We start from the raw sequence: 21,701 nt of genomic DNA, 5'->3' as shown, positions 1-21,701 counted from the left end.
CCGTCAACTTTATAAAAGACGTCCTTTATGTGAGCATATAGATATTTTGTGGTCATCCAAAGTGTCCATTCTCGATCTGGCCAGGAACTTCAGTGTAACAAAAAAATCTTCCGTCAATGCAAAAGTTTCTTGGAGTCATGCCATAAAACAAACTCCAGCCGCTAGGTGGAGTCAACACAAAAAGAAACAAAAATGGCACCCAGCTTCCTCAGATAATAGAGTTCCTCAACCGCGAGTCAGTCCACTAATATAAGAAACATCAAATGGCTTACTCCAATGTATTTATAAAGGAGAGTGCCTGTTTTGGACAAGTAAATACTTTGCGACCATTCTTCGTTTCTATTCTCAGTTTGGCCGGGAACATCAGAGCAAATGAGATCTTTTTCTGATGTAAGAGTTTCTTGCATTCCTTGAACCGATCGCGTTTCTCTCTTGTGGAATTCGCAAAGTCCGGGAACAAGAAAATATTATGGTTCTTCCAAGAAAGCTTCCCTTTGCTCCTCACCTGGCGCAACACGAGATATTTATCGGATGATTTCAGAAATTTGGCCAGAATGCATCGAGGCCTATCTCCCTCAGCAGTTCTGCGAGCCGGGACTCTGTGAGCTCGCTCGATTTCCAGCTTGTGGCCTGTTATGTCGAGCAGACTCGGGAAAAACTTGTCCAGGAATTTCACCATATCTCTGCCCTCTTCATGCTTAGGAATTCCAACAATTCGTATGTTATTCCTTCGGCTCATATTTTAGAAATATTCCAGTTTTTCTGAAATTAATTCCAAATCCGTTTTGGACGCGGGCGGATTAGCGGTTAATTCTCTTTCCGATGACTCAAGATAATCGATTCGTTTTTTAACTTCTGTCACTCTTGTAAACAACTCTGAGAATTTTGTTTCCATCGCCGTAATCGATCGACGTATTACAGCGAGATCCTCCAAGTCAGCAAGAACCTTCGTCAGCATCACCGACATGTTGGACAACTGACGCTGAATATCTTCTCCCGAAGTGCCGTCCAAATCGTGTCTCCGGTCCGCAGTCCCATCAGAGGCCTCAGCTTGAACACGTTAAGTGTCTTTTAATGTCTCCAGAGTCTGAGAATTTTGACTTCTTTGCCATATTTACCTCAAAGAGCAAGTATGTAATTGGGTGTATCAAATCTCACCTGATCACAACATGAAAATAATTAAAAAACTAGCAAAGTTCGCAGAGCTCGTGTCTCACACGTCTGTCTCTCGTATGGCGTCACGTGAACCTCCCAGAAACATAATTTTTAACAATATTGTGAACAACAATATTCCTTTCCCAACAAACAGCATTGAGGAGATGGGACTAGTGTTTTGTGTCTCCAATCGAGCCTTCTTTGGAGCAGACCTGGAGGGAACCGCAGGCTCTGCTTTCTGGTTCAAAGGGCTGTGGGGGGGTGTTTGTTCCGCTGGCGCGAGGCGGGCACTGACACGGCTGCTTCCATTTGGGCCACGGCTTGCGTGGCCTCACAGGTGGCAGCAGGTGTCAGCGCTGAGGCAGCAGGTATGGAGCTTTTAGTCAGGCGCTGGCTCAAAACAGAGTGAGGGTGAACCGTTTGTGCATAAAGTGTCTCATAGTCTGTGACTGCTGCTGAGTCACAACATAACGCTCAGCAAACGTATTCACTGAGCTGCCAAAAAGGCTGGCTGGAGACACTGGAGCATCCAACAGAGTGGCTTTTTCCCTCTCACTCATTTCTGTGAGGGTCAGCCATATATGTCGATTCAGAACTGCCAGGTTGCCCACGGACTTGCCGATTGCCTGCGCTGTGACTTTTGTGGCATGCAGCGCTAAGTCTGTAGCAGTGCAGAGCTCTTTGAATGTCTCTGGATCTAAGGCTTGCTCGTCCATTTGCTTGAGGAGCTTGGCTTGAAATACCTGGAACACCGCCATTGCGTGGAGTGCTGATCCAGCTTGTCCTGCCGCTGAGTATGCTTTTCTAGCCAGTGCGGACATTTGTCAACATGGTTTGGAAGGATGTATGGGGCGTGATTTCCACGGCCAGTTACTCGCTGGGCAGAGGTGTGCCGCTACCGCCTCCTCCACAGGGGGTAGTTGGGCATAACTGTTTTCTTCCCCATGATCCACATTAGAGAGGATGGTGTCACAGCACAAGTGTGCTGAGAAGGGCGCGTGCCAGGACTTAGACAGTAAATTATGAACTTTGCGGAAGAATGGGGCAGATTTGCAGAATGCGGCCACTTGACGACGTCTGGACTGCAGGAACCATTCATTGAGGCGAGACTGTTCAGGTTCCTCTGGGGGACACCACTCAAGGTTAAGCTCTTCGACTGCCCTTGTAAGGACGCAGAGCATCTCCCTGTCAGTGGCACCTGCACGCTCCTCACCCTCGCTGGGGGGAGGGGTGGCAGCATCATCCACTGACCACTCACCTGATGCAGCGAGAGAAATGACATCATCATTATCATTCTCAGCATCAGAACTGCTGAACGAGACGAGGCCGCGCTCTTTCAGAGGGCCGGAGCTCGTCTCGCACATAGTGTATCAGAAAACATGCACTTCTTGGAGATTGAGGGGCTCGCGGGGCATGTGCCGTCGCGAGGACCATCTCAATTTCATCCTGCTCGACCTCAAGGCCCCGCCGTGCCTCCTAGTGTGAATCCTCAGGTATCACCAAAGAGACGGTTGGGAGGGTGTGTGAGGCTGAATCGTCCTTCAGAACGAGGGCGATTCACTAGCAAAGCGTCTTGAGACTCATGCCCTTGCATTGAGGACAGTCTGACACCATGAAAGCTGACTCTGCGGCTCAGACAGTAAACACAACTCTCATACTGTTCTGACGGCGGGATGTACCTCTCGCACAAAGAACACTTACGGAACGACATCTTTAAAAAGACACGAACACGTAAGTGACTCTTTTAGATATATAAATAAATATTATTTATATTTATATTTATATCACACAGTATACAATACACAATATACAATTGCTTTGAAAGAATACACAACACCTGCCGAAGTGCTGCCTGGAATCAGGATGCTGCGGCCCGTTCACCAGCGAAGCGTCAGCGGCAGCTCTGCAGGGGAGTGGAGTGTCTTCTTGTTGCCGTGAAGATTCCGCCCACTGATTCATGTATATCAACGGCAAAGGGTAGGGGGCTTCTAGACAAGAGATGATCGCTGTCTTGAAGGAAGAAATTCTGAGGAAATGGTGTTTGAGATATTAGAATATTGGTGCTATTGTAGAGAGGTTTCAACTAGGTCGTGTAAGAAGGCACTCCCCATATGCTTTAATAAATGCAATGTCAAGTGTACCGAGTCATAATGGAAAATACACTATTATTGTTTGCATCAATATGAGCGATTTAGCTTGACTAAGAATGTACCAAATATCCAGTGCTCCAGTTGGGAAGCTCAGCAAAAACGCTTGAAGGGTGACATGTTATTTTGGGTACAGGTGCGGCGCGAACACGTAAACCACGAAATTGCGTGGCCCACGTGGCCGCACATCTTGGGAGCCCTGCCCCAGTTGGGAAGCTCAGCAAAAAACCGCTTGAAGGGTGACATGTTATTTTGGGTACACGTGCGGCGCAAACACGCTGTTGTCAGCGCTCTCAGAGCGGTCCACGTAAGAGGTCCGCCGGTTTTTAAGTCGTTTTTCAAGTAGGATATTGTGTTCGGGTTTGTAATTTATGAAAAAGTAAACAGACCTTCCAAACTTGTTTCGCCCAGGCGCTCTCACTCACATACGCGCGAACGGATGTGTTTGGGGCCGTTCAAACCAAACGCGTATTTGCGTGTGTCTGCTCTGTTTTTTCCATTGTTATCCTTTGTAAACACGAACTGGACGAACGTCCATACCTGCTGCACCACGTCTCGCTATTTCTTCAGTGTCTCACGCAGGACTGGCATATTTTTAGACACTGTGTCAAGTTAAAAATAACTTGTTTTTTCAGCGCTTGATAAACATCAATGTTTTTTCCTCCTGTTCTAGTGTGCTTATGGGCTGTCATGCCTTGTACGTTTACTGTTACTGCTACGGATGTTGCCTACGATGTTTACATAAAATACAGCCTTTTGCAACACGTTGAACAATACACTGCAGCCTCCAGGTTAAAGTAAATAAGACAGAAATATATTACTATTGCATACAACAAATCTTCAAAGTTAAAAAAAAAAATACTGTATCATATTATAACGAGAAACTCGACAATAATAAATAATTGTTGGGTTATAATAATAAAATAACAACTGAATTCCAAAATGTTAGTGAGTGAAGTAGTAGGTTTTACACACTCTGTTCATTACAAAAATAAAAATAAAATAAATAAAATAAAATAAATTGTTTTGTAAAAATATATGTATTGCTTTTTAATCACTGTATTTTGGAAAAACTGGAAAACGTATTATCTTTAACTAGATTTTTATTTCATTATATATTTTGAGTGTACTTGACTACAAGGATTAATTTAAAAGAATAATTTAAAATCTATTTTACATAATTTTATAAACAAACATTTTCTAAATTGGGGCTGATCGCTCTGCTGTCTCAGAATATCCTGTGGGATAGATAGAAGTTAAATTAAGTTCCCCCAAAACTACACTATAACATTAGTCTTAAGGAGTTTTACACATAGGAGAGATTAAATTAATATAATTTCAGATGAAAGTTGTAGCTAACATGGCCAAGCCAGTAGCTACATAAGTGTAACTTGGTCACTTAGAAACCAAATACCAATCAAGAGAACCATACTACGAGATCTTGCCAGAGTTAGATAGCTAGTAAGCCTGTTGGCAGTGTACAGACTAAAAAATATATTACATAAAGGTTAAATAAAAACAGTTAAGTCAACAAAAGATCTGCTTTGGTGTGGTCATAATGTGTTACACATTTCCTTTCTTGAAAACAAGCTATCCCCTTCTCCTCTCCCTCTTGTTTTTATTAGAAGTATGATCTGTGGTATAGAACGCCAATCAAAATTTACCACCTCACCTCTGAAATTCTGGCACATTATAATGCTGTGACCTTGTTGAGCAAACAAGCAGTCAAAGCTATGCATGCACACAGATTGGGTGAGATCTTACACAAAAAAACAGTGGAATTACATACATTTCAGATTTCTGTGCAAATTCACATTCAGATAAACTTGATTCAAGTGCAAAATTGATTTTTGTTTACTCAAAGTGAATGCATCTTTGCAAGGAGTTCACACCCGTGCAAAATACCTTTTTGTGTGCTCAAAACATCATTTTGCGAACCCAGAACATTTTTGTGTGCTTAAAACATCATTTTGCGAACCCAGAACATTTTTGTGTGCTCAAAATAAAATCTTGCACACTCAAAGTATAATTTTGCACACACAGAAAATTGTTGTGATCTCATAATATAATTTGCATGCTCAAAGTATAATTTTGCGCACACAGAAAACTGTTGTGCTCTCAAAATATAATTTGCACGCTCAAAATATAATTTTGTGTGCACAGAATTGGGGCACACATATAACTCCATATTGGTGCACTTCCCAAAAATTTCTACAAGAGATCCCAAATTACCAACTCATCCTCGAGTAGATGAATGACAATGTTTTGAAAATCAGGCAAACTAAAAATCCAAAATGCATGAAGCCAAAATCACACGTGCTGATCGTGTTTATTAATATAATTATTTATATTATATTCACATATTATTAATATAATATAAACAACTATAATAACACTTATAATAATAATAATTATTATTATTATTTAATCCTTGTGTTTAAAACACTACACACACACTTAAAATAGTTTTTCTGTTTGTTTTCAGGTTCATCCATTCAGGTTTCAGATTGATCCATCCACTCCACACAAACACAGAAAGAAAATGTTTAATCAGTCACCATGGATCAACAAACATTAACAAACAGAACAGTAACACATACACAGACTGTCCCTTGTTTTCTTCACACTATGCATTCACACATTTTGTGCTGTAAAATGCACCACTTTCATTTTCTGCTTAGTTTCATGCACAATGTTCAGCTTTAAGGTGATACAAATATTGTAGCCAGCAGTGAAAAGTGCATTCATGAATAAATGTTAAAAACAGAGAAAACCAGTCAACTTTAAATCTGATCTCCACTGAACGCAGTCAACACAAACAGTACTTCATTGCACCGAATTCTAATAAAAAAGGTAGGCAAGTTCTTGAGTTTGATGTTTGCTTTAACTAACTGTACGCAGAGAGCACAAAATGAAAAGCTGTACATACTGTAGCAAACAAGCAGCCATATCAGTGAACCCATATTGCATCACTTTAGCTGAAGACTTTTTATAAATTAACTTTTATAAAAGTTATAATGGTTGTTTTCATTGCAAGTCAGTCTAGATCATCTCAAACACTTGAAGAATTGGACACTGATCCATTGTCTTTTGCCCCTTCTTGAAGAGACTTTTACAGATTTGAAAGGCTGGACACCAAAACTGCAGTCATACAGATCAAACGCCACATATTTTGAAGTGGACCATCACCACGTCCGTCTCGGTAGGGGTGGAGGTATCATAGGCCTTTGAGGGGGATCCTGAGGAACAGGACGGATAGGAGTTGATACATAGCGCTCGTTCAGCATGCTCTCCTTTTCCCTAGAGACAGTGGGTTAAATTTTAATGAATTCTTGCCATGAATACTTTATTTTCTCAATGAGCTCCATTCAAACTTTATTTTGTAGATAATTTAAGCTTTTTCAGCCTTGGGTGTGCTACAGTATATTTTGGGGGTTTGTAAATCTGATACTAAAAAAATGTAAGATTACATTTTGAAAATCTCTCTTTGACTTAAATTAATAGAATTTTAAGCATTCAAAATGTAACAGTCAGTGATGACCTCATCGAAATATTTGAATATTATAAAATTTGAACTGAGTTATTTTTTACTAGCATATTCAATTGTGATTGGTCATATCTCCCTTGCAAAAACAGTGTTTAAGTATTTAAGGCCACCTCTAAACTACACAGTGATCTGCATTTCATTTTGTGGAACCAAATTCACCTCTTCACATAATTTAAAGTTTTATATTTATACATGATAAAGTTACTGATGGAAAGTTAAGCAAACTCTGAGTTTGTGGTTGGAAGAGTTTGATTGATGCTGTGGTTTGTCACATGGGGAGGTGTAGAGTTTCATATTTGAACCATCTTTGCTTCACCTACAAACTTTTATCCAGTAATCTGGTACATCAGATAATACTTTTCGAAACTTTTCAGAAAAAAAGAAAAAAGTTCAAGCCCTAAACTCTCTATTAACACGTTCCCATCTGAAGACTTGCTGTGGAACATGGCTCTTCTGTTTTTAATTTACTTCTAAAGTGTAGTTACAAGAGCACTTCACAGTACTGCCATGACAAGACTAAAAAACATGTCTTAACTTATCCAATGCAGTTGTTTGACACTTACCGCTCTGTTGTGCGTGGCGGGACTCTAGGTGGAGGGAGTACTGGTGGAGTATCCACTATAGGGCGGGATGGCCGTGGTGGAAGCGGAATATCCGGAGGCTCCTTAAACCATGCAAGTGAACACATTTTAAACAGAAAAAAAAATATAGAAAGACATAGCAAATATTAAGAGTGTACTGCAATTTCTTATATGGTTGATTCAAATTTGTCTTTACTGCATTTATCTTCATGCAAAATAAAGGAAATCCTTCTCTACTATAAAATTATCTATACATTTTCACCAGATGAAATACATTTTAACAATACAGTCTAAACCTTGATTCAGGTAATAGCGCTTATTATTATTGTAATCATCCAAATGATTTAGAAAAATTATAAAAGTATATGAGTTTACCTCACATTCGCCATCTGCCCCACTGCTGTTGCTGACAGTGCTCTGAATGCTCAGTCTGTGACTGCCACTACCTGCTCATGTCAAACACTTGGAATTACATTGTTGAAATGCCCTATAGTTGTAAACATCAGTTCTGTGACTTAAAAAAAAAAATAAAATAAAATTGTATACTCAAATATAAAAATGATGTCATAATTTACTCACCCTCATGTCTTGGTAAAGTCATCCTGTATGACTTTCTATAAACACAAAAGGAGATGTTTTGATGAATATCTCGGTTCCATCTTTTCTAGGTTAGGAGAATGTTAGTCTCAGTCACCACTCACTTCCGTTGCATCTTTTTTCCACACAATTAAAGTGAATGGTAACTGAGACTAACATTCTATCTAATATCTTTTGTGTTTTATGGAAGAAGTCATACAGGTTTGGAAGAACATGAGAGTGTGTGAATGATAAGCGAATTTCATTTTTGAATTAACAATCCCTTTAAGTTTTAATAAGACAGTTTACAGATAACCTGTTCTGCTTATCCCTGTGGTAATAAACCATCAAGGCCATACTATTCATCTCTGGTCACACTTGTGTACTTTATGATATTCATCAGGCAGAAAGATCCAATAAGTCTCCACTAAAACCCATATCTGGACATTCTACCAAATTAAATCTTTAGAATGGGCTGTAAAGCAGGGTAAATTGCACAGTTTCTGTTATTACTAGTATCATTTTCAGACTATATTATTGCGTGAGATTAAAGAAGTTATTTATTACATACTAGAAGTGCTGGAGGTGCTTCCTGTCTGCCAGGTTCCTCTCTGCAGCGGTCTACTAACAGGAGGGGGTTGGGTAATCAATCGAGGTGTGTGTTCATATACTACGCAATTCATGTTCACATGAGACGCCCACTGAACGTTTGTTTGCATTGGTGGTGTAATCTTAAGATCTAATGGTACAAACAGAAAACAGAAAAACTGATGAAAAACAGAAAAAAAAAAAATTTGTGCCTTTACAGAGCAATACTGAATATTCTTGCACGCTATAACGTAATTAACAGATATTGTTTACAGTGGTGTTCCAAAGTTAAATTCTGACAATACTTTTAGCATTTTTCTAATTTAATATATATTTTTATTATAGTTTATTTTAACAGCTTAACAATTTGAGTGAAAACTTGAATTTTTGAAAAGTTGGAAAGTTTGATCCTCATTTGCTTTAATGCAGGGGTGGGGAACGTCAGGCCTCAGGGCCGTATACAGCCCGCGAGAGACCATTTTACCTGTGCCGTGAGGTCATTTGAGAAATAATTTGAAAAGCAAAAAAAAAAAAAAAGGCCCTGATTAAACTAACTGTAAAAAAAAAAGAAAGAAAAAATACAATTAAAATAATTATTAAAAATAATTTTCAATGATAACAATGCAAAATATTGTAGAATAATAGGGATGGGACAATATCCTATCGAATTTGGATATATCGCAAACCAATAAAATGACTAAACATATCGCGGCAAAACTCGATATTTTGAAATTTGGTACCTTGTTTTCTGTCCATGTGATCATAAATTGAATGACCCGTCAAACATCATAATCTTTCTATTGCTTGATTTTACCCCTACCGTACTTTTTTCCAACACTGTTTACAGAGTTCACACAAGGTCCTTGAAGTGCTTAAAGTGCTTAAATTTAGCTTTTAGAAAAGTACTGGAATACCTGGAAAATTGCCTTGTTATTTATTGAAAAGTGCTTGAGATTAAAACGGACCATTTCTTCCATGTAATGTGTGTCCATCAAAGATGAGATTCCGCACTCCATTTTCCTTGAATAATGTGTCTTTTAAAATCCTTTCTGTTCTTTACAGTCAGATAAAAAAGTAGAAAGAAATATTAATTTTAATTACAAATAGCACAGATGTGCTTAAAAAAATGAGATTTCTCTCTCCTTAATAAATGAACAGCAATACCTTCGCAAATCTGTGAGATGCATGTTAAACTCTAAAAGTGACAGTACCATTATATCGCTTGTTATACAAATGAATGTAAACTTAATGTTATTACATGTAAATTGTACATATTATTTCACACACTGACAGCTCATATCATTATTATATATACAATTCCAATATCCAAATAATATTAATTGATAGAATGTAGAATTTTTTATCATTTTAAAAAGTTAAAATGTGATTATAACCAATAAAAACTAATTATATATTAAAAATATATTATTTTTTTTAACTTTTTCAGCACAAGCTATGTTCAGTTCTATTGCTTGCTCTGCATCTGATCAGCCTGAATGTAGTCCACTATTTTTTTGAAGGCTTATTTGTTGGTGAAAGGTATGTGAGAAACTCTTAATATTTAAACTTTGAGCATTTATATTGTGTATTAAAGAACTTTATTTTGATGAGAAATTATAATTTGCATTTTGTGCAATGGAAAAAAGGTTCCCCACCCCTGCTTTAATGAGAGCATGCATTTGAGTGGGCATGGATTCCACAGGTTTGAGCAAAATTTGATGATCTATGTTATCCTGGCATGATTTCAAAATGAAAGCAAAAAAAATCTGACTTTTTGTACATAGTCAATTTCAAAAATTTGCTTAGCTGAAACAATCTTATTATTTTCCATCAAAACATTAGTTTAAATGTTTTCAAAATTCTAAAACTTCACATTTATTTGCAGGTTTTTTAAATTAGATTTTGAATGCCAGATGTGGACTAAGACTTTTGAACCACTGTACATAGATAAACGACATGTGGCATAAGTGTCCTGTGTTTCCTTACCAGTTGTCCCCTTGTCTCTACAGCGCCGAGTGATGCTGTTTCTTAATCTCTGCAAATTTTCCTTGAAGTAGGTCACACATTTGCAAGGTTAAAAGTTGCTGTTGTCACAGAAATTGCAGAAACAACAAAACACACACACACACATAATTCATTTGACAGCCTTCTATTTCAACAAATATCATGACTTTTTTTTACCTGTTGAAAGCGGAGGGAGTGTGATCTTTTATCTTGATCAAACTGCCAAGCCTTGAACTCCTGCACTGCCTCTTCAACGGTCAGCTCACCCACCTTGACCCTCTCCTGCAGAGAGATGAGCTGCCTCTGTCCAGGGGTCTTCATACCTGCAAAGGGGTCATGGTGACTGCTCATGTCCCTATCTCGCACCAGCGGTACAGGTTCTTGAAAAACAGGGATGGACATTTTATGTTCAAGACAAGTGTGACAATTCATCCATCATCCATCTTCTATAGCCACTTGTCCTATGTAGGGTCACAGATAGTGCTGGAGTCTATCCCAGCTGTCTCAGGCCGAAAGTAGCCAGTCCATCACAGGGCAACACACAGACATCACACTCTCACTCACACCTACGGGCAATTGAATGTCTCCAATTAACTTAACCTGCATGTCTTTTGGAATGTGGGGGAAACTGAAGCACCTGGAGGAAATGCGAACACGGGGAGAACATGCAAACTCCAGACAGAAAGGCCTAGTTGACCCGGGACCTTCTTGCTGTGATGCAACAGTGCTGCCCACTGAGCCACCGTGCTGCCCCCAAGTGTGACAATTAATTATCATATTATACTTTTACTTTCAACTTAATGAATCCATGCTTATGCACACCTCCCATAACATATGGATGTCATTAAGGCTGAAACACTTTCATACCTAAAGATGAATCTCTCTCTGGCTTTTTGTTTAATGTGTATACAGGGTCCTTGGGGCAAAACACTGTAAAAGATGCAAAATACAATTTTCTCATAGTAAAAAACACTGCAATTGTGAATCAGGGACTGTTTTTCGGTGACTTAAGAAATGCAGTACACCTGTTTTTCAAGTGTCAATAACTTGAAATAGTAGCAAATAAAATTAGATCAGCTATACCTGAACTGTGGTTCACTTTTGTTTTCTACCTTTAGAAATGTAGGTTGTATTATCTTCAGGCTCTGGCAGATTGGGTGGCCGTGGAATGGGTGCAGGTGGGCGTTTGAGAACTTCAGGACCAATGCTGAAAGGAGGCTCCACGGTGTCATAAATTTGCTCACTGCAGCACACGTCATACAGGTCGTCCTCCATTTCCCCATAGATTTCCGGATCAACACCAATGTCATGGTATTCATCACCATCCATGTCAGAATATCCACCATTGGTTGAATTATGTTCAAAGGATTGTAAACACTTGTCCGGTTGTGCTAAAAGAGACTTCAAGACTTAGTAGAGTAACAGTATGTCACTTTGGTTTTCAAATTAAGAAAGTATTGGTGTCATATTATTTGACAGTTAAAACATATAAAAGGCTCAAAATTGGTTCATAACAGTTGCACACTTTGCAGACTTAGATTCAAATTTCCACAAAAGCAGAATCAAATTCAGTAAGGCTAGGCCAACTGTCTAATCTAATCTAGTTTTGATTGCTTCCCCATTTCCCTATGTGTTGCTATTCAAATATGAGGATAATATTGTGGTACTTCTCAAATGAAGCTTCCTTGGTGATGTTTTTAAATAATAGGTTTCCAGAGGCTAGAAGAATTTTGGCATATCCATATCTACATTAAGGACAAGTGGAAGGGCATTTGGACATTTTTGTATTATGCCCTTATTAAATTATAGATGCAATTCCATGACAATGTGAGGTCTTTGCAGACATAAATGACTATTGTTGTACCTCCAAAAAAATTTCTCAGCATTGTTTCCTCAGGGTTGGAGTCCTCCAAAACACATTCTAAGTCATCATCTGTAGAAATATGGATTGTATATACGTACATATTTTATTACACCTTTTCACAACATCTTAAATGTATTTACATGCAGTAAGCCTATTAAACATGTCCCCTCATTTCTACATGTGTGACTTTATTATCTGCCATGTGGCATGTGCATTTTCATTGGTGACTTTTGTTGGGTTAGCATAAAATCTGTTTGCTGTAAATTATATAATAACATGTTATAATATCCTTCAGCAATGCTATTGAGCAAAAAATGTATACTCAAGTTTTGAATAAGAGTGCCATACCCAAACCCATATTAGGATTCAGATTCTTCATGCACTCATAAATGTCCTCACTATCCCCATAACTTGTGATGAAATTATGGGAAGTTGTCAACATATCCTCATAGACATCTTCATTTCCAGGGGTGGTCTGGGACTCCTCCATGTGGGCCTTCACTAAGTCCACTGTCTCCTGTTTTGTTAATGAAGCAAAATAAGTTTTGCATAATCATAATTTTAAAATAAAGGACATCTTAGAATATTGCTATAGGCAATAAGCAATCCACAAATACTGCTGTATAACTGTATATTGATTATAAACCAAGCATATACAGTATATAACATAACTGAATATTAACATTTCCATTACTAATATTCCATGCAATGATCTTGCCCATAATACTTCTTTCTAAATCTAATCCTGTTGTGTCAGGATGTCTTTTGCATGACAAGGATATTTAGTTTTGCATGCATCATGTATTCAAAGCATTTAGCCAAATCTTTATTAAAAATTTAGTCAATGAACTCACAACATATTCCTCCATAAACTGTCTTAAATCGGAGAAGCCACTCTTCTCTGCCAGCTTGTTAGGGTAATCTCCATCTTTGTTCATCACGCTGTAGGCCTGCAAGGCTCCAGGGCACCGCATTAACAAAGATGTCAATTTCTTTAACCCATACTTGGCTGAGAAGTGAAGCAGTGTTGGGAGTTCCACGTCACGGTGATCTGAGAGGCAAAAAAATTTCTTCTTGACGTTTAATGATTTCATCACTTAATATGATTTAAATGATTTAAAAGGAAATATCAATGTTTCCTGCTTTTGAGATAATTATCCGTCCGGCCACCGTTCTTGTAAATCACTAGACTCCTACTAGATTTTGGCCAAAACAGTCCACAAAACAATTGCAACATCTCATTCTTGCTGTCTCCAAATTTCAAGCCAAATCCCAAATCATTTTGAAAGGTGCAGTACATAGATCATTTAATGATACACTTTTTTCACATTTTAAACAGCCCCTGCAAGCAAATAACTAAATTTGACATCTGACAAACACAAGAGGTTTGAAAGCATTCCTTCTGTTGACACGGTTTATTGTCAATGGCCTTGAAAATAATGTCTTTGATTAAAAACAAATAAGAAATCCAGCTAGAAGCAATAAAGCGTTAACTTAGTGTTATAATCAACCTACCTTCATAATAAGTAAATACAAAATTAGCATTAAATCACTTACTTGCTGGTGTGTTCTCCTGTGCAATTTGACTAATTCCAAATATTTGTAATCCATTCAGAGGCATTAGTTCTTTAAGAGAGTCAGCAAGCAAATTATCCAGGGAATCGGGCACATTTGATGTGATATCAAATGCCTGAAAATTTAATTTTATAGGATCAAAAAAAAAAATAAAATCTCCATTTAAATAAAAGTTATTAGCAGAAGGATTAAATGAAAGGATTAAAAGGTGTTAGGAAAATATTATGGTGTAAAAAAATTAATTGATACATTTTTATGATAAGCTGTTTATTTTTAACAGCTGTGTTTTGTTCCTGTTTCAGGACAGGAAAGAATTTATGGACTTTTATTGTTATAGACTAATCAATTAACTATGCAGTACTGAGTTACTGAGCCATCCAGACATCTGTTGTTCAGTACCAGACCACCTTTGAACCTGAGGGCTTTAAATTACTTCAGTATGACTGGGTCTTTGTAGTATATGTAACCTATTTTATTGCAAGAAAGACTGTATGTTTTTAACTAACTGTTTTGAAGTATCATCATTACCTGACACATGAACTGCATAGGATCAGTAGCTTTCTCTAGATATCTGGAAATTTCCTCAATTTCTGTGTAATACTTTACTGTCGTTGAGCAGATCACAGACTCATTATTATAAAGAGTTAAAGACACATTTCCAGCTGGCATATCTAAACAAAGTAAAACAAAACAACACCAGACAAACTTTAGAAAACAAACAACATATATTAGAAAACAAAACTAGACAAACATTAGAACACAAACATATGCATTGATAAGAAAACAAAACAACACCAGATGAACTTTAGAAAATAAACAAATGTTGTTTAGAAAGCAAAAGTTTGTCAAAACCTCAAACACATTGCTTATTTTATAGACAATGACCACATACACAGGAAACAATATGTAAATTCAATTGAAAGTGAAAAGCAGAATGGAGGAACTAACATAAAATGTTCCTCTTTTTGGTGCATTTGGTCTTACCAGGTGACTGTACAGTAACAATACACTCGTTTACAAGAGTTCCAGGCATTCGTTTAGGTGTTGAGTGCTGAGAGTGAAACTCCACCTCCACGCTGCCCTCACCGGTGAATTTCTTAACCAAGATTATATAAATAATTATGCAAGTCTATATAGGGACAGACAAATGATGGGAAAGTCATGAGAAACTGTGGCTTGAGGTACAGTAACACTGGCTAATCCAAAATTAGTCTTATGTCGATTCAGCAAATGCTTTTAAATGAAATGCTGAATGAGCAAAGGGCTATAGTTTACAACAGTGTAAACCACCAAACTTCAAAAAGTAAAAACCATTTAAAATATTTTCTACCACATAATTTTTAATTGTAGAGGATACTGAGTAAAATAAAATAAAAAAAATAAAAAATAAAAAACTTTAACACAATGTTACCAAACCATCTAATAAATGTCACATTAAACGCTGAAATTCTGACACACTGCGTGACCTATAAAGCAACTCTTCTTTCATAGAATTAAATTAAGCATTTACTTTAAGCATATGTTCTCACATAACCAAAACGATTACAGATTAAATATTAAAAAGTACTAAATTACTTCATGGTGTATTTAAGATATTAATAAATACACAGAGGAAAAACTTTGGCAGGCTTGAAAAGAAGACAACTTCATTGATTGGAAAAGAATATTACATTTAAAAAAAGGCCAGCATGGGCAGTTGTCTACAACATTCTTCTTTCATCAAATCATTGAAATGAGTGTTGTAAATCATCTCATTCAAGCCTCTTTCAGCCAGAGGGCCCAAAAATCCATGTTGTCTTTATATCTGATTTGAAATGCACAAAAAAGTATGATCTCAAACCATGTAAGCTTCATGCTTGCACTGACACTGACATATTCTTAGAAAAGTTATATTTAGAATCCGCCTGTGCCACCTCCTTGTGTGTTAATAACTTTTATATTCCCATCTTTATTTAAGAAAGAGTCTCTTGTGCTAACCATCAACATAATTTGAACTTGAATGCAAAACAGAGTTGTCACTCATCTTCAAACTGCTAAAGATAATTCTTCAAATATACCTCAGCACTCACCCCACATAGTATTCTGTCTGGTTGGACAGTGAGGCAGGTCTGGTCCTCTTGTGTCTCAGGGACACTTGAAAAAGTTTGCTCATCAGTGGGACAAACATCATCCTTGTTCACCTCATGCCACTCTAGTTCATCAGGTAAAGTTACGCTCTCAGGAATGTCAGATAATGTGAACTCATCCTTGCGTTCTTCCAGTTGAATTTCATCTTTCGTCTCCTGGCCATGGTGTTGACTAATACATCCTTGAAGGAGAAATTATATGTTAAACATTACAGTAAATCTGGTAGCACTTTATAATAAGGTTACATTTGTTAACATTAGTAAATGCATTAATATCATGAACTAACAATGAACAATACATTGTTTACAGTATTTATTAATCTTTGTTAACGTAAGTTAATGAAAATGTAATTGTTCATTGTGCAATCAGTAATGTTAATATATACAACTTTTGATTTTAAAAATGTGTAAGTGTATATTGAAAGGTTAAGATGAATAAATGCTGTAGAATTATTGTTTATTGTTAGTTCATTTTAAATAATGTTGTTAACTGATGTTAACAAATAGAACCTAACAGTATTTTAAAGTGTTAACGTAAATCATTATAATAACTACTACACAGTATTTATATTTCTAAATTATTAGTTTATAAGTATATTCATTATTTTGAAATCATTAATCCATTAATAGGCTTTATACAGATAATATACAATTAATTTATATTCAGTGTAGCAAACTATTACTGTTTATAAAGTGAAACTAAACTGCTACTTTATAAATACTTTATACTGTGTAGTTATTATAAAATGTTATATACAAAGTGTTATCAATTTTACTTTTTTATGAAGAATATTTATCTTACATTTCATTCAATAATGCATTAAATTAAATAGTATTTAAATAAAATAAAATATAAATACACAAATATAAATCTCTCATTTAAAAAAAAAAAACTCTCTGAAATCACTTGTATTCCTTTAAATGATATTCATGTGCACTCTTTAGCAGGTTCTGAGTCTCTGCGTGATGTAAATGCTGAGGTGAAGTAATAATAACAATATCCAGGTATTAGATAGTTATCTGAGGTGATCCATATTGCAAATGTTAATATTGTCTTATGCTGAATGAGGCATCCTACTGTCAGAGAATGTTAAGAATACATACCATCATTAATGCACTCAAGGACTGTCGACACATATAATGAAGGATCATCTTCTGAACTGAGTTTTCTCCAATGATCCCAGAGTTCAAAACAGTCTGCTGAAAGTTCACTTTCTGATACCCCACACAAAAATGCAATGACTTTTTCAGGGGGTTTAAGAAGTTCCCGGAAAGTCTCCAGCACTTCTGGATCTCTCTGCATGTCCAGAAACACAGTAGACAGCAAAGGCATGATGCACTTGCTGACACATGCTAAGTCAAATAGTTCCTGATTTTCCAGCACATTCTGTTCAAAAACATCAATCAAAAGAATGGAGCCTTCTATAAAGTTACACGATGCCACTAAGATTTGCTGCAGATACTCGGCCCATTCATTGGCCTCGCTGGTATGAACAATTAACACCTCGCACATTGTGAAGTATCCAGGTTTTCCTGCAAAACAATGCAATATGCTTTAATCTAACATATGCCACTTAACCTTGAATCTGAAGCACATGTGGAGCACATTTAGACAAAAGACTCTAAATAATGGAGAAGATATAGTACAATAATTCAGAACAATCTCTTGGTTAGACATTTATCACATTTAAAAGCTATTTAAGCCCCTTCAAATGTTAAGGAACTCAAATTCATTCTTTTCATTCTTCAAAACTGGGTAGCTCAGTTTGTAACACTGTCTAAACCTGTGTTTTGTCACGAGAATTAAATCCTCATTGTTTTAAAATTACAATATATACTACAGTTGTTTAGAATAAAATACACTCCAAGCAACTTATTTATTTTGTGATTAATGAGTTTTTGAGGAACTTCTGCTTTGTTAAGGGGTCTCAATGGTGAGCTGTAGGTCTATACATTCTGTGATGTGAAAACTGAGAAATAAATTGGTTTCTTCAACCAAAAATATATCCACAATGTAATATGTCATCTTCTGTCTGCTAAAATCCAGGCTCTGTCTGGCAGTTTGTCTGTGTGCAAGTTAATTTGGATACACAATTTTGAATCCAGATGTTCCCAATGAAATTTCAAGCTTGCTGACCCTGTAAAGCTTAAGTAACTGCCTTATTTATTCAGACATATCTTTTTTAGCAATAAATTAGATCTACACATATAAAATTACTCACCTTGATAAGACACCCAATGTAATAAATGTTGCCTTCCTTCAGGCAGTGTACAGTGGTTGCACCTTCCTGCAGTGGCTTTCTGTTTATCTCCTTTCTCGGTCTACATTACGATCAAAATACTTTTCTTATTTGACTGTGGTACATGACCGATCTGCCTTCCGACCATGACTTACATCTACTAAAAGAAGCAGTCCATTTCCTGATGGTGGGCGGTAGCGTCACTTCCTAAAACACTTTGCAATGCGCTGCCTAAACTGACACAGCTAGAGCTGCTGTAAGCTATTGTAACCATGAAAACCGTGAGCAGTTTCCCAGAGAAGTTAAACACAGAGGTTATACACCAGTTTAACAACATTTCACTGTAGCCTCTTTAAAGCATCCAGTATTTTTTTCATTGCACAGCATAGCCAGTCTTATACAGTTTCATACAGCACTGGTTTGCATTCAGTTGCGGTCGTGTTCAGTTGTGTAGTCCAAAGTTACTCAAGAAGGTTTCAAATAAATTTTCAATATCTAAGTATTGGCATTATCTTAAATGTTATCCTTTTTCTTTTCATCATTTACGTTATACCATTATTATTATAATTTACTAGATTATTTTGGGCCCTAAAAACAATGTAAAAAACATTGTCTGCTTGCCAGGTAATGATAAAAGTTTGTATTGCTGGTAAGTATATGCACCGATTACATTTAATATATCTGCCCTGTAACTGTTTAACTCTATGGGCAAATAAAGATGCAGCACTTCACTGAAAAGTCCCTGGCTTGATTAATGCCATTATTCAGCCCACAATTGACTAGAAGAAGGAAGTAAAAACTAGCAGCCTCTGCAGTGTTCCAGGTACATTCGAGTCAAAGTAGACACAGTTTCACCATCACTGTTCTGCTGGCATGTGTCCCTGTCACTGTGTACAAAGCAATATGGACAACATTTACTGTATATGATTTCACATAAAGTAACATAGGCATTTCTAGTTTAAGCCAATGACAAGAAATCCTTGCAGTTGGCTCACTAGCCTATGGCAGCTGAGGATGTCATTGACCCCATAAGAGAGTTAATGAGAGAGGCTCAAGTGAACAATCTTTTGTTTTTTTATTGATGTGAAACATCAATCGTAGGTGTTATGGGAGAGCGCCACCTTGCAAGGTCTGATATTGCATGGGAAGGATAACCTTAAATGGCTAGGGAACATTTGAAACAAAAACACCTCAACATAAGAAAACCAAGATACCATATTTGGCAAATAGGCAGCATAATATAAAGAATATATGTATAAAACATGTCATTAGTTACACCTACACACTCTCACGGTGAATTGTAAGGATTCATATGACTTTTCTAAATTCGGCAAATTCGTATGATATAGTACGACTGCACTCGTATGAATTCGTACGACTTTCACTACAGCCAATGACGTCTCTGGACATTGTTTCCACCTATTAAGTGACAATGACTTGCTTCTGTCACACACAACAGCTTCTTATCATGTTTGCACACTCTACTTATCAGTTAGGTTTAGATAAGGGGTTTGGGTAAGGGCATCATATTAATAAGCACGTCCTTAAAGCCTCGAGCGCGAAACTCGCACTTACTTCCACATTAGACATCCGGGCATTTGCATGTGATGAAATCGTACAAATTTATACAAACAAACTCGTACGAAATCATACGAAATAGCCAACTCGTAAAATATGTACGAATTTTCATGAGACTGGGTTGGTTACACACACAAATGCTGACAAGCTACTTATTCAAAAAGTACCTGGCACATCTTGTGCTACATTTACTCTGGCAGTTAGAATTGATGATTTTAATCATTTCATATCACTGTGTCTTTGCTGGTAACTTCCGTAAGTTAATTTTCAAATAAATTAATATTACATTACCATTAACATGTTTCGAAGTGTCACCATCAAACTTTAAAACTTTCGCACTAAAGACTACATTTGACCAGCTGACCTTAACTAGAGGTTAAGCTAACATTTAACAAGTTAATGTTTTACCACTGAACCATACAATTTTACAGGGACATTTAACTGTCTAACTGCATGTATGAATGTATTAAAGATCAAATGCTTTAACCACAGCATGGCTACTACAATGAAGAAATTTAGGCTAGAGCAGTTAAGCTTTAGTTCAGTGCAACTTGAAAACTACTGTCAACAACAGTGCACAGTGCAATAGCAGAGTAATTGCACCCTCATTTTGCAGTGTAGCTGTTAAGTAAACCTGTTTTTGAACTGGATTGAACAACAGTTCTACTTCCTTCAGCTTAACTTCTATTGCACTGAACTTAAGTTGTGAAGCTACGCTGCAAATGTCTTACACCAAATTATATTTGTACTTTAGTAAACTGGGGACAGTTCACTGAACTGCAGCTGTACTGCAATGTACTACAGGTTATACTATGGTGGACTACAAATATTCTTTATGTAAGAGTACTGCTTAAGTACAACCGCAGTACAGTTTTTCATTGCGTAGATGTGCAGACAGCCCAGCCATGTAGATTCAGAAGATTAGACCTTTCCTATTGTAGCATGCAACACACAGGTTGCTATCTTTTTGCTGTGCAAATACAGGAGGCTTGAGCATTTTGAGCACTTTAACATGGGATGTTATACACGGTCACACCAGAAGGACCAAAGCTTGAGATTTTTGCACCGTCAAAAAACAGCAACAATAGGCCCAATTGGCTCTTCATTTCAGCAAAAGTATGGGACATCCAGTCTCATAATTCCTAGACTGAACTGCAGCAATGCTCCTCTCGGTGGCTTTCCTGCTTTCCGGTGTATATGGTCTTCAATGAGCCCATGAGACTGCAAGTAACACCTCTCTTTCTCTCACTTCACTGGCTGCCAATTGCTTCTCACATCAAGTTAAAGATGCTGAACTTGCTTTTGCTTGCTTATCCACCCTTTTCCTGAAGTGAACAATTCATATTCTGTTTTCTTTTGCCATCCTCCAGTGTTTTCAGTTGCATCGGCATATTTTCATAGTGCCGCACCTTTAGACAGTCACAATGGCTGTTTATTGACAGTACCTCATCCAGCATAGTTTAAGAAGTGGGTGGATAAAGCTATGAACCAAGACGACTTAGGTTGATACCATAAACTTCTTTCAGTTGTTATTTCAGCCAACAACAGCAAAAGTTGAGCCTGAACTCATTTTTACTCCAACTAACACATAATGGTTTTTGTTCTCCATCTGAAACGCTCGTATTGTTAGTTTTTACATTGCTTCTTATGCAGGCCTGAGGTTGCAACCAATAAACAGTCCAGCGGCAATTAGAACCATCATGGCGGGACCCAGTGTTTA

At 37.1% G+C, this 21,701-nt stretch overlaps 1 protein-coding gene across 9 annotated transcripts; it reads right to left on the bottom strand.

Moving 5' to 3' along the window:
• Positions 1 to 5,834: 5,834 nt before the first annotated feature.
• On the bottom strand, positions 5,835 to 18,596 carry LOC127414053 (phosphoinositide 3-kinase adapter protein 1-like). Of its 9 annotated transcripts, none has more exons than XM_051651735.1 (17): positions 18,386 to 18,586; positions 17,268 to 17,696; positions 16,095 to 16,345; positions 15,022 to 15,166; positions 14,566 to 14,708; positions 14,020 to 14,152; positions 13,317 to 13,513; positions 12,811 to 12,979; positions 12,463 to 12,531; positions 11,711 to 11,989; positions 11,466 to 11,528; positions 10,776 to 10,978; positions 10,581 to 10,641; positions 8,578 to 8,745; positions 7,806 to 7,876; positions 7,413 to 7,513; positions 5,835 to 6,602 (listed from the first exon to the last, which is right to left on the bottom strand). In XM_051651735.1, the coding sequence occupies exons 2-17, from the start codon at positions 17,674 to 17,676 to the stop codon at positions 6,488 to 6,490; spliced, it is 2,577 nt and encodes an 858-aa protein (XP_051507695.1). In that variant the 5' UTR covers positions 17,677 to 17,696; positions 18,386 to 18,586; the 3' UTR covers positions 5,835 to 6,487. The 9 variants fall into 9 exon arrangements, 7 of the variants coding, with proteins under 7 accessions (XP_051507695.1, XP_051507697.1, XP_051507696.1 ...); XM_051651737.1 differs by having other exon boundaries at positions 10,776 to 10,921; XM_051651736.1 differs by having other exon boundaries at positions 16,107 to 16,345; positions 18,386 to 18,585.
• Positions 18,597 to 21,701: the final 3,105 nt, after the last annotated feature.

Source organism: Myxocyprinus asiaticus, chromosome 23 (genome assembly GCF_019703515.2).
Source record: "Myxocyprinus asiaticus isolate MX2 ecotype Aquarium Trade chromosome 23, UBuf_Myxa_2, whole genome shotgun sequence".
Taxonomy (NCBI): domain Eukaryota; kingdom Metazoa; phylum Chordata; class Actinopteri; order Cypriniformes; family Catostomidae; genus Myxocyprinus; species Myxocyprinus asiaticus.
This window is presented reverse-complemented; position numbering and strand designations above follow the sequence as displayed.

Excerpts from the sequence above, each read along its gene's own strand:
- LOC127414053 (XM_051651735.1), bottom strand. The coding sequence starts at position 17,676 with ATGTGCGAGGTGTTAATTGTTCATACCAGCGAGGCCAATGAATGGGCC. Across the intron at positions 12,980-13,316 it reads AGTTTATGGAGGAATATGTT|GAGACAGTGGACTTAGTGAA; the intron begins GTGAGTTCATTG and ends TTAACAAAACAG. Across the intron at positions 10,979-11,465 it reads AGAGAGAGATTCATCTTTAG|AACCTGTACCGCTGGTGCGA; the intron begins GTATGAAAGTGT and ends CTGTTTTTCAAG.